Raw genomic sequence first — 14384 nt, 5'->3', positions numbered from 1 at the left:
GTATTTAAAATGTTATGACGCCAAAATTTATCGGTTTTTCATATGACTTCAAATTGGCTGCTTAATCGGCTTTTAATTAAAGGTACTTAGCCAATAAAATATAATTTGATACATAGTCATTGTCACAGCGTAGATTTTTAATTAGTAAATTTAAATTCTTAGTCAATAAAAATCGAATAAATAGTTGGTATACATGTAATTGTAAAAGTAGTATCAGTAATTAAATGCGACTCAGGAATAGACAAACAAATCATTTTCGTATATCACATTTTAACAGAAATATTTTGGATTCAAAGTATCAACACCTGAACATAGACAAACCATACGATCTGTTTTATTTAATAAAATAATGGATTCTTTTGCATTATTTGATTTGCTTGAATGGCTGAGGGTTCCTAGAATCCACGGGGCCCTGGACTGAGGCCTAAAAAGCCAATGGTAGATCCAGCCTTGTGCTTTGGATATTTTAATACTGACATATCTTTCTCGATCTATATACTTCCTAAATATTATTATTAATTAAATTTTATACTAACTACAAAAAATTATGTTATATACACCCTTACTACCTCGATTTTCCAAAAAATTGAAAATATCTTCAAAACAATTGAACGCAATCAAAAAACAATTATTAATTTTAATCAACATTGTTCCGGCTATTTTTGATAAGCAAAAGAGGTATTTTTAAAGAGCTGTAGTAATCACGCGGTCGGATCTTAGAATATAATTTCGTCTGAAACGTAATTGCATAATGTGCATTAGTCTGTTTAAATTCCTTTCAAAATTACTCAGAATCTTAGTCTTGAAATGCGACAGTTAGACTAAATTGATTTCATTTAGTATTTATATACTTTAAAATAAGAGTTTATTTAGAATTGAAAGAAAAGTTGTCGCAATTATTAACTATTTTTAAATGTGAAAGTTTATTTCGACGTTATTTAACTCGAACGACCGAAATTTTTAATTAAATCTGTTATATAATTCGATTAAATCGTGAATTAGACCATGCGATGATGTTACCATTTGAAGATATCTTTATTTATTAATCTGTATTTTAAACAGTTGTGCGATTCTGTAAAAAGTACTACCTATAGTACGACACAACTTAGATGTGGCATCGGCAAAATTCGTAAAACCGATCACATTCGAATTGAGTACACTATCCTAAATTAGCATCATAATTCTCATGTGAATATGATCTTTACCCAAACGTAATAACTTCTGTCGTACTATACATTTCTCACAAGTGAAATATTGACAACTGATTTACAATTATTTGATTCGTTTTGACATTTCATTCTGATATTTCACAATCGCGTTCTGTGGTGAGATTCGAGTTTCTTGTTACAGAATAGCCTTATATAAAATTAATGCTAAGTATCATAAACCTAAATTTAAATAAGGAAATGCGGTATTTTGTGTTGTGCAGAGGAAAGACAAAACCAGCAATGGGGCTAGCTTACAATTGAATAAGTAAATATAGGTTGTTTACTTTGATCGATTACCGATAAATATTTCTGTGCTCCCGTATATCAGTATATCACAGATCCGTTGAGTCGTCTTCTGTAACACGATTATAGGCATTTAAAAGGGCTGCACAGACTGTTGCAGAGTCCCTTAGTATTTTTGACAAAATCTTCCAATGTAAATAAATAAACATTTTGATGTATAGTTCTGGAAAAAAATGCTAATAGCGATAAATTTGGAGAATGCTTTGCGTATTTATTTGCATGTCTTCCATCATGAAGGTTCCATATTTAAAGTTTTTCTGATAATATTAACCGACAAAAAAGTAGTCTACGTAACTCTAATCAAGCTGTTTAGACTTTTCAAGCTTTTAAAACATTAATACGCTTAAAATTAAATACTGTAAATAACATCATAATCTTAATTTCAGGACTCAAAAACCATCGACTACAAACCAATCAGAAGCGTTCTGGTTGCGAACAGAGGAGAGATCGCCATCAGAGTTTTCAGAGCATGTACGGAATTGGGAATTCGATCTGTCGCTATTTACAGCGAACAGGATCGCTTGCAGATGCACAGGTATCTTATTGTCAAGTCAAAACTAAATCATATTTGGCCCAGCTTCGTACTTATGTTAAGTTACAATGTAGGTATAATGGCGTATGCTGGCAAATTCTTTATTCAAACATTTAGACCAAAACATATTTTACAAAAGTAGACACTAAAATTATACTGAAAATGTGTCAGGATGGCCGTGGTGGAATGAAGTTGCTTTTTTAATGATATAAAGTAATAATTCTTATTAAAAATACCTTGTGAATTACATAATAATAAAAAAATGGTTTAAATAGTAATCCATCTGTATTTGAAATAGACGGAGAAAAAAAGAGGGAAAGGTCGCCTGGAAGGGGTACAACGCTGTTTCCTTACGTGTGGATTTCTGCTAGTTCTGCCAGTTTATGCCACTGTACTGTGAGCTGCGTAAAAGACCTTCAACCACCCCAAAGCAATTAATTCTGAAATTATTATTATCTGGCCTGACAACATAATTCTTTAATCAGATTTTTTGTATGTTAAACTACGCCATTTTGAAAAATATGAAAGCGGCTACTTTGAGTGATAAACTCTCTATCTGATTGCAATCGATAAACGTTTTCGTTAACATAATTAGGCCTCCTGATAAAGTATCATTGTCGTTGTCATACAGAAAGTTCAATAAACTTTCAGATAATATTATAATGTTCTCATGACGCCTTGCATGAACGTGTAAATCCGTTTTCAGATATGACTTGTATGAATATGAATTAAAGTTTGTAATGTTATCAATTGTATATGAATAATAGTTACCAGTGAGATAGGAAATAACAAATAGAAACAGATAAAATGTTAAAAGATAAAAATGCTAAATATTTTTTCTGAAGGTCTAATTTAATATGTTATATGACTGCTTTTGATAAATGATGGTATATGACCCATATTACATGTTGTTATTGTATTTATCATCATAAATCCATTTATGGTTCCTTTAAGTTTAGGTTTGAGGGTAAAAATACAAATTAATTTCCAAAATAATGAAGTATAAAATATAGCAATACTAGCTGATCTTATAAACTGATAACTTTCTCATTAACAGGGTAAAAATAGCCTGCATCCTTCTCGGGACTCAGACTATCTCCCGTCACGGTGTAACAGACAGAGCTACTTTCGCACAAAGAACAGCATTAATCAATATTTCTATAATGTCACGAATCCTAATAGCTATTTAAATAAACAAAAACTCATGACAGACACTGGCTGGTTTCCCATGCAACAAATAAAGTTTAAAAATAAATGATTACATTACAGACAGAAAGCCGACGAGTCGTACGTCGTTGGCAAGGGATTGCCTCCAGTCGAAGCATACTTGAGCATCCCTGAGATCATCAGGGTTGCCAAGGAGAATAATGTAGACGCTGTTCATCCCGGATACGGCCTGCTATCTGAAAGGTATGTCAATATATTGTGTCTAATGTAACAAATAGTATGAGTTCACGCACGGGCTTGTGTGCGTACATATACTATTATTACATTTATTGAGTTACTTTAATATATTTAATAACTTAATTAAAGTCGATAATGACCGGTCGATATGCTAACTGAATATTCTAACCTTGTTCCAGTCTAAAGGATAGAAAATTATTACGAACTGTATAAATATCTGAGATACGTCTATAATACTAAATGACTATGCACTCATTATTTTACATAACAATATGTAAAAACATATCAAACTGTCTACAAAACTCTCGAGTAATTTAGTAACGGATATTAGAACAGGTAAACTTTCCCATTTTCAATAGGACGTATGAGCATCATAAATGCGTCATTAAAATTACCTTTTTCAATTATTATAATTTTAATTAAATAATTATGTGTGAAGCAAACGAGATACGACCAAAGAGTTGCCCAGCAGCCGTGACCTCCTTGCGCGAGTACACGGGTTGAGTAATGGTTTCCACTTACTGATTAGTAATAATAATTGTAGTCACGATTGAGAGAAAACCAAATACTTCAATAGTGATCACAAAAAAAATCCGCAAAATTATAAAAAGACCTATCATATATATTAGTTTTTATTTAATTTCACCTGTTATTCTTTTGGTACTGTTGACAAAACAGATTATTTTTATATTAAATAAAAAAGGAAGATTTTAAATAATCTGTAAAATGTATCGTAGTAAATAACACCTGATTGGTTAATATTTGTAAAGTTATAAATAATTCATATTTGTAATTACATTGTATAAGTAAAAGTTTACACTCAATTACTTTATTTGCAAATATTCCGACAACCGACATTGTTGTTCTGACCATACCTTAAAAAAACCACGGTTTTCTAATCCAAGAAATACTTAAATTGATAAAATATTTGTCTTCACATACATTTTTTCTAAAACAGTTTTTAACGTATCCCATAGTCTCCACAGAGACTATTATTTTTATTGTGAACCTTCCTATCATTTAGTGGAATTTGGTCATATTATATGCCTGCAAATCATTTTTTTAAGAACCATTACAATCATTTTTTTTTTATATCAGAATAGTTCGTCTTCAGTATGTTAAAAATAATTTCGTCCACGGCGTTGCCCGCTTTTGAGGTATATATTAGGAATCCTTGCCTTTTCTGTACCCTGATGAACGTATGTGCAAAATTTTCATGGTGATCTCTTGAATAGTAGAGATTAGCGTAACAAATCAACAACTTCACAATTTATAGATTTAGGATTAAAATTCCGAAATGTTTTCAGATCGGATTTTGCCGATGCAGTCTTGAAAGCAGGTCTACGATTCATTGGCCCGTCTCCATTCGTCGTGCAACAGATGGGAGATAAGGTCGCTGCCAGAGCCGCCGCTATTGCAGCCAGTGCGTTCCATTAGTATTTCATACTGCTATTAAATTGCCAACATTTAGTATTCCATGAGCTATAAATTTAGAACGAATTACACAGTCTTATTCCTTAAAATTGGACAAGAATCTTGAAGAGATATTATTTCGTAGTTACCATTTGTGAATCAATCTATTACAATAAAATGTTATTGGACTAATATGAATGATAATTTTGCCTTTTTTGAACATAGTCTAAGAAATTGATATATTATTGAAATATAGTCTCTGCGAATGTTAGGTCAGAAGCTAGTCTATGTATAAAAATTTCACAAGTGATCCTGTTTTAAATCTACTACAACTTTTATATCCATCTCTTATCAATGGCGACTCCATTATATTCATTGTTCCGCGATAATAATATAGAAAAAAGTTTTTACTTCATTTATGGGTTTTAACCAATGCTATAAAATTATCACATTATTATTACATTATTAACATTCTATTCATCAATACAAATTGAAAACTTTCGAAATGTTTCGAACAATTAAAATAAGTAACTGTAATTGGTTAATCAACAGAGGTGCCCATCGTTCCCGGAACGGATGGTCCGATAACAACAAAAGAAGAGGCGCTCGAATTCTGTAAGCAGCACGGACTTCCGGTCATATTCAAGGTATTAATATTCTTCATTTTAAATATACACTAGCGGCTCGCCCCGGCTTTGCACGGATGGAAATAAGTTTTTTATAATAAGTATATAAATAAAAAAAATATGTTTAATACTTATTTTTTCTAATAGTTGTCGTTCTATTTCAAGTTTTTTAAAAACCTTAATAAATTATATATCTGGCTATTAGTAACAACCGCAAGAAAATCCATTTAGTATGGAGTTTATCGCGAACATATAGACAGACAGACGAAGCCGAGGGACTTTTTTTATAATGTGTAGTATATACGTAACGTATTATCACAATTACAATAATGCATTGTTGCCTTTTTAATCGCTATATGTAATTATGTACAATGTATATTGGAGCATTTGCTAAACCGAATGCGTTCGAAACTGTAATCAGTTGATTCCATTTTTAAATTTCAAATTAGTATTACTTTTTTTCATAATCTGAAATATGATTTACGTTTTAAACTTTAATCTTAGAGCTTGCTGTACAACAGATATACCAAAAGAAGATTTTTTTTTTAATAAATACTTAAAGGACAACTATTTTCACCAAAATGCCGAATATAATTATTCGATACTGTACCCCAATGATGTTCTAGTAAACAGATATGTCATTAACGCGGAAAAAGTGAAGACTAGAAAACGCCCTAATTGGGACGTTTGCCTTTAGTCGTTTTCATCATATTTATGCCAGAATACGTTATAATACATCATAATTATGTAGTAATACGTTTTGCGTAATTAAAACATCTAGTTATCCCTTTTTTATCGAGCTATCCTTTTTACTTGTAACGAAATGTAAAAAAATAAACGGTTCCCAGCGCGACATACGTTTTTCTGTTGTGTAGTATGGGTATAACATATCTGTTTTTTTTTAGTAATTCGAACACATATACTGCTATATATATTATTTATTATAGTTTATATATTATTTATTATACATTAGTATATATTATTTAATAATAAAAAAAAAAAATCAGTGTGGGCCACGTCTCCCAAGAAGACGACAAAAATGATTTCCAGCGGAAGATCTGCTGATGTTTAGTATAAATATAAAACGCCAAAATGTAATTGAATATAAAATGTAAAAAAAAAGGCACGGGCATCTGCGAGCCTGTGGATGTTGTATTTTAAATAAATAAAAAAAAAAAAAACATATCTGTTTATTAGAATATCATTGCTGTATCGATAGGGGTCTATTAGCATTTGAATGTGCACGTGTGCAGGCGGCGTACGGCGGCGGCGTGCAATTGAATATAAAATATAAAAAAAGGCACGGGCATCTGCGAGCCTGTGGATGTTGTATTTTAAATAAAAAAAAAAAACATATCTGTTTATTAGAATATCATTGGGGTATCAATAGGGGTCTATTAGCATTTGTATGTGCGTGCGCGTGCGCAGGCGGCGTACGGCGGCGGCGGGCGCGGCATGCGCGTGGTGCGCGAGATGAGCGAGGTGGCGTCGTCGTTCGAGCGCGCGTCGTCCGAGGCGCTGGGCGCCTTCGGCAACGGCTCCATGTTCATCGAGCGCTTCATCGAGCGCCCGCGACACATCGAGGTGCAGCTGCTCGGTGAGACGCCCCAATACACTATTGTTGTCTCTTTCATACTCTATGCTCTACTACACTATTGTTGTCTCTTTCGTGCTCGATGCGCTACGCTTTACGAACGTAACCAATAATGGTTTGCCATTGAATTATTGTTGTCTCTTTCGTGCTTCATGTTCTACGAACGTAACTAATAATGTTTTGCCATTGAATTATTGTTGTCTCTTTCGTGCTCGATGCTCTACGAACGTAACCAATAATTATTGTTTGCAAATGAATTATTGTTGTCTCTTTCGTGCTCGATGCGTATAACGTAACCAATAATGTTTTGCCATTGAATTATTGTTGTCCCTTTCGTGCTCGATGCGTATAACGTAACCAATAATGTTTTGCCATTGAATTATTGTTGTCCCTTTCGTGCTCGATGCGTATAACGTAACCAATAATGTTTTGTCATTGAATTATTGTTGTCTCTTTCGTGCTCGATGCGCTACGCTTTACGAACGTAACCAATAATTATTGTTTGCAAATGAATTATTGCTGTCTCTTTCGTGCTCCATGTTCTACGAACGTAACCAAGAATGTTTCGCCATTGAATTATTGTTGTCCCTTTCGTGCTCGATGCTCTACGAACGTAACCAAGAATATTCCGCAATTGAATTATTGTTGTCTCTTTCGTGCTCGATGCGTATAACATAACCAAGAATGTTTCGCCATTGAATTATCGTTGTCTCTTTCGTGCTCGATGCTCTACGAACTTAACCGATAATGTTTCGCAATTGAATTATTGTTGTCTCTTTCGTGCTCCATGTTCTACGAACGTAATCAGGAATGTTTTGCCATCTAATTATTGTTGTCTCTTTCGTACTCGATGCTCTACGAACATAACCAATTTTTCGGATGATTATTTATTATCAGATCCCCATTGAAGCAGCGTGTTGGAATAAAATTTGGTTCCAACTCGCAAAGTAATCTGTTTATATATATATATATATATATATATATATATATATATATAAACAGATTAAATAATATAAATATATATATATAAAATAATATATATATATATATATTATATATATATATATATATTATTTTCGGATAGGTAAAAAGATTTAACACAATTAAACATATTACGAAAAAAACATATTTACTAAAAAAAAATCAAACTTAGTTTGTTGTGGCAACACTGATTAGGCTTCAGCTTGCAACATATAATCATTAATTGTATAAATATTTGCTTTCAATAAGTTTGCTTAAATGCGGAGCCATATACAATATACGGCTACTGATTGTTTTCTTTTTTCTGTTCTCACAAACATTTATTTTGTTAACAATATAAATTGGTCTGTCAAAACCTTTGATTTTAATTTTATTTAAAAGACATCACCATTCTTTATTTTTCTTCGTACCATTGGAAATATCTTTGCATCCTACTCATTCATTTATATATAATTAAAGGTGACAAAGCTGGAAATGTCGTGCATCTCTACGAGCGAGACTGTTCCGTACAAAGGCGTCACCAGAAAGTTGTGGAAATCGCACCGGCGCCAGGCTTGGACCCTGAGGTAAGCAAACATTCTTACAATAATAGTAAATTGAACAATAAACGTGTTTAAGTGACGAGTGAGAGGTAAATAAGTTAGAAAGAGATAAATCTACTGAGACACGCACACTAAGATAATAAAGTTAACTGGTTTCTTTTGTCGTGCGACACCTCTATGGGTTCTATGTACATTTAATCAAATTAGAGTGTCGGTTTGTAATATTAAAATAATGGCTTTTATTAAATTCATATATATATACATATATATATCTTAAACAATAATAATACATTTTTTGCAATTTTTGTCTGTTTGGCTATTCTCTGAAACGGCTGGACCGATTCTGACGAGACTTTCACTGGTATAAAGAATAACTTAGGCTATAGCTATAATTTTTGTTAAATACAAACGCGCTTAAAGACGCGGCTGTGCTGCTAATCTAAATATATTAATAATCTTATAAGTGTCAAACGAATGTTATGAAAATGTAACATTATATCGATTATATAATCAAATGCGTGAAGGTTGAATGAAGGACTAGTTTAGTTAGGGATATGTTAGGTACCTTACGCCTTGTCATCGTTAATCCAAAATTTCATGATAATATACACAGTTTGAGAGCTTTCCTTTAATCCCGTCTGGGTTAGTACCGCCTCATCAGATATTGTACTGCTAAACAGAGGATTACTTATTGTCATTATGTTGGAAGTCTGAGTGAGCCAGTGTAACTACCGGCACTCTGATATTGTTACGCCAAACAGACCATTACTTAGTTTTAACGTGTTGGAAGGCTGAGTGAGCCAGTGTAAGTTACACTGGCTCAGGCACAAGGGACAAGGGTCATAGCATCTTAGCTATATGGGCAATAAAATAATAAAAATAATAAAATTCCGCAGAAATTTTTAACTTTGCCGCTTAGTAAATTCAAATCGTTTGTAAAAATACATTGGTAGAAAAAGCATATTATTCGATACAAGATTTTGTAGATGATAAAAAGGCGTGGAGTTAATGCCTGTTGACTTCCAAGCAGGATACATTAATTTAAATAATTGTATTTAATTAACATGACGTTGTATTTTTTAAATGTTAAAAAAGAGTAACTACTGAGTTTCTTGCCGGTTCCTCTCGGTAGAATCTACTTTCCGAACCGGTGGTAGCTTCACTTAATTGTAAAATGACGATTCAAAAGTGCTTATAAAAGCCTACTTGAATAAAGTTTATTTTGATTTTGATTTTGAAATGTGTGCGTGTGTGTGCAGACGCGCAAGCGCATGACGGACTGCGCGGTACACCTGGCGCGCCACGTGGGCTATGAGAACGCTGGCACCGTCGAATTCCTTCTCGACGACAAAGGGAACTTCTACTTCATTGAGGTCAACGCCAGGTCTGACGCTCCCACCTTATATAATCACCAAACTATTTACATCTGATTAAATTTTCATTGAACAAATAATAACCTATAATAATTATATAATCACTAAACTATTTACATTTACATCTGATTTAATATGTATTTAACAAATAACCTATACTAATCCTGAATAACATTCAATATTGAACCTTTTTTTTCTCGCTGGTAAAACGCATTACGCTCTTCCCCAACTTGATGGAAAGTGGAGGGTGTGTGGGAGTCCCCGGAGCCCTGGACACCGAGTGCGCCCAAGTACCGGTTTTTCCCACTAAAAATCCAGCGGTACCCTCTCCGTCTTTCGATGGACGCCACGGGATCGCTTACGCATGCTACCGTGACATTCAATATTGAACCTAATGAGACACACGATATTTTAAACTAAACGACCGACTTTAACGCGGCTTTCATCGATATTCAGAACAATTCGATATAAAAGTCTATATACATATATATAACATGCATTATAGCAGAGACAAATTTTCAGATTTAAAGATTTTCCTTTTAATTATTTTAGTTAAAAGTTAAAGTAAGTTGAAGTCAGGGTTGAGTCGAGATGACTCAGCGATGAAGGAAAACATCGTGAGGAAACCTGCATGTGACAAATTTCATAAAAATTCTGCCACATGTGTATTCCACCAACTCGCATTGGAACAGCGTGGTGCAATATGTTCCAAAACCTTCTCCGCAAAGGGAGAAAAGGCCTTCAGCCCAGCAATGGGAATTTACAGGCTGTTATTGTTGTATTGTTGAAGTCAGGGCTGATAACTGTTATAACATCTCTTTCTATATCTCTTTCTCTTTCTAGGTTGCAAGTAGAACACACAATCACCGAAGAAGTGACTGGTATCGATCTGGTCCAGTCACAGATCCGCGTGGCTGAGGGGATGACGCTGCCTGAACTGGGTCTCACCCAAGACAAGATCAAGGCTGAAGGTTTCGCGATACAGTGCAGAGTCACTACCGAAGATCCGGCGAACAACTTCCAACCCAGTACTGGAAGAATTGAAGTATTTAGGTAAGTTTCGTTCAACTTATCTTTAAATGAAAAAGAAAATTAAAAAGTTCATGTCAAAAAGATATGATAGGTAAGTCATTCTACTCAATAGAAGTTTTATATTCTAGTTAAAAAAGTCTGTACTTTGTATTTATTAACTTATAAACAGGGTATATAAAAATAGTAGTTGTTGCAAAAGTTGTTATTGGTCGCTTTAAATTGAATTCAACAGTGTAACATGACCTAATTTAATAAAGACTTTTTGTTTAATTTTGATTTTGTTAAATTTTTGTACGAGTGTACATTATATACGTTACCAAAAATAACAGTAGATGGCGATAAATAAAGTATATATATAAAAAAATAACATAATATTAAATATTGTCTGTCTGCTGCAAGTATAAGCAAATATGTCACCTGGTGGTAAATAATCACCACAACTCCTTGATATTGACACTGTAAGACATTAACCAATCCTTATATCGTCAATACCAATATTTGGAAACTAAGGTGTTGTATTCCTTTTACCTGTGATCACATATATATACACTGCTATTGTAATACATTTGAAATTGAATGAGAATGCAAATAAGTTTGTTTTTAATACACTCTGTATAATTAAACGAATTTTTCGCAGGTCCGGAGAGGGTATGGGCATCCGTCTAGACTCTGCCTCCACGTACGCCGGTGCTATCATATCTCCCTACTACGATTCTCTTCTTGTTAAGGTAATATGTTACCTTATATATTAAATAGCATTAAATGTATTTTATGATAAATAGGAAGTTTGCTATGTATATACCATCCCTAACCTTTGGGGTAATAAGAATAAAATATCATTCCAAACTCAAAAATTACGCTGGTACTCAGAGCAACTAAATTTTAAGTTCTTGTGCATGGCTAAATACATGTTTTATAATTACGACATAATCCCATACCCTGCTTGATATGAATTAAAATATCTTTAAGAAACTAAACATATCGAAAATAATCTGTAATTTCTATAATCACAAATCCTCAGTAACATAGTGTGCTGAAATTTTCACCAAATCCCACCTAACAACTCAACCATTACTTATTATAGTATACATTATTATAATAAGTAATAGTTGAGTTTATGAAATTTGTTGTTAAACAAACTTTAACTCCAAGACGCACATGGGCTACTTTTTTGCCTGACACATGACAACCTCCGTAGCCGAGTGGTGTGTACACCGGTTTTCATGGGTAGGCAACTCGGTTTTGATTCTCGGCCTAGTCAATGTAGATTATCATTGGTTTTCTATGTTGTCTTGGGTCTAGGTGTTTGTGGTATCGTTACTTCTGATTTTCCATAACACAAGTGCTTTAGATACTTACATTGGGATCAGAGTAATGTATGTGATGTTGTCTCATGTTTATTTATTATTTATTTATTTACTTATTTATTTATTGTGAGTCGAGATGGCCCAGTGGTTAGAACTCGTGCATCTTAACCGATCATTGCGGGTTCAAACCCAGGCAAGCACCGCTGATTCATGTGCTTAATTTGTCTTTATAATTCATCTCGTGCTCAGCGGTGAAGGAAAACATCGTGAGGAAACCTGCATGTGACAAATTTCATAGAAGTTCTGCCACATGTGTATTCCACCAACCCGCAATGGAACAGCGCATATGTTCCAAACCTTCTCCTCTAAGGGAGAGGAGGCCTTTTGCCCAGCAGTGGGAATTTACAGGCTGTTGTTGTTGTTGTTGTTACGAAGCAAACTTGAACTCCAAGAAAGCACAGGCTACTTTTTGCTTGATACATAACAATACTCTAAAAAAAAAGCAAAACCACAGGCGACTACTGGTAACAAAATGACATATGTCTGTAATTTTGACGACCTCCATGGTCGAGTGGTATGTACACCGGTTTTCATGGATACGCCACTCCGAGGTCCCGGGTTCGATTCCCGGCCGAGTCAATGTAGATACCTTTAGTTTTCTATGTTGTCTTGGGTCTGGGTGTTTGTGGTACCGTCGTTACTTCTGATTTTCCATAACACAAGTGCTTTAGCTACTTACATTGGGATCAGAGTAATGTATGTGATGTTATCTCATATTTATTTTATTTTATTTATATTTAATGTGCAGGTGATCTCGCACGCCCAAGACCTGTCGGCGTCGGCGGCCAAGATGAATCGCGCGCTGCGAGAGTTCCGCATCCGCGGCGTCAAGACCAACATACCCTTCTTGCTTAACGTGCTCGAAAACCAGAAGTTCCTCAACGGTATGATCATTATTACTCTTTAATAATAAATAACCAAGGAGGTTCCGAAATGGCCCAGTGGTTAGAACGCGTGCATCTTAACCGGTGGTTGTTGGTTCAAACCCAGACAAGCACCACAGGATTTTCATGTTAATTGGTGTTTATAACTCATGATGTGCTCGGCGGTAAAGGAAAATATCGTGAGCAAACCAGCGAGGAGGAGAAGCGTGGTGACATATGGTCCAAACCTTCTCCTCAAGAGGGGGACCTTAGCCCAGTAGTGGGAATTTTACAGGCCGTTTATGTGTGTGTTTGTGTGTGTGTGTGTGTGCGTGTGTTGCGTCTCGAAGTACTATTTAAATTTTCCAATTACCCTTTAGTAAAATTTCTTTCATCATTATTCTAACAAAATTACCTATAACCGTCATAAGAAAAAAGTTAACTGATAAATAATATTCCAGGCGCCGTCGACACATACTTCATCGACGAGAATCCTCAACTCTTCATGTTCAAGGCATCCCAGAACAGAGCCCAGAAGATCTTGAACTATTTGGGGCAAGTGCTGGTCAACGGTCCCGCCACGCCGCTGGCCACCAGCATACCACCCTCCGACGTGAAGCCCTACATACCACCAGTGCCATTGGGTAAGTCCTTGAATCACAATTACGAATTTCGATTTTTGTAAAATAAAATTGTTAGGCGATTAATTTTTTGATTAAGCTAATTAATAAACTGCTAGTTTAAAATTAGTACGATTGAGTACACAAAACGAAATATATAGCAGCTGAAATTATATGATATTACAAGATGACACGGTACCGGGCCAAGAATGAAATCTCACTGAAATTTACGACTTTCAAGGAATACTTATTCCTTGTTAATAGGCCATCGTCTAATTCCATCTTAACCAGATTATTACTGTGCATTTATCAACACACTCTATCAATATAACAAAATACTAAGTCGTTGATTCCGATGTGAAGGATGATTAAGCTAGTATCACTACGGACACAAGGGGTATAACAACTTTGTTCCCAAGGATGGTGACGCAGTTGTCACATTATCGATTGTCACACAGAGAGAGAGAGAGAGAGAGAGAGAGAGAGAGAGAGAACACTCCCCTCTATGAAACTAGCAAATGTCTCT

At 34.5% G+C, this 14384-nt stretch overlaps 1 protein-coding gene across 4 annotated transcripts in view; it reads left to right on the top strand.

Annotated features, from left to right (window-relative positions):
- Positions 1–14384, top strand: part of LOC124535507 (pyruvate carboxylase, mitochondrial) — a 52069-nt gene that overhangs the window by 22698 nt on the left and 14987 nt on the right. For all 4 annotated transcript variants that reach the window (XM_047111713.1, XM_047111715.1, XM_047111714.1 and 1 more), the window contains exons 3-13: positions 1898–2046; positions 3313–3453; positions 4755–4870; positions 5413–5507; positions 6915–7083; positions 8521–8627; positions 9863–9987; positions 10820–11029; positions 11646–11736; positions 13124–13259; positions 13700–13882. In XM_047111713.1, coding sequence (XP_046967669.1) covers positions 1898–2046; positions 3313–3453; positions 4755–4870; positions 5413–5507; positions 6915–7083; positions 8521–8627; positions 9863–9987; positions 10820–11029; positions 11646–11736; positions 13124–13259; positions 13700–13882 — 1522 coding nt within the window. The remainder of the gene's footprint in view (positions 1–1897; positions 2047–3312; positions 3454–4754; positions 4871–5412; positions 5508–6914; positions 7084–8520; positions 8628–9862; positions 9988–10819; positions 11030–11645; positions 11737–13123; positions 13260–13699; positions 13883–14384) is intronic.

Source organism: Vanessa cardui, chromosome 15 (genome assembly GCF_905220365.1).
Source record: "Vanessa cardui chromosome 15, ilVanCard2.1, whole genome shotgun sequence".
In the NCBI taxonomy this organism is placed as follows: Eukaryota; Metazoa; Arthropoda; class Insecta; order Lepidoptera; family Nymphalidae; genus Vanessa; species Vanessa cardui.
This window is presented reverse-complemented; position numbering and strand designations above follow the sequence as displayed.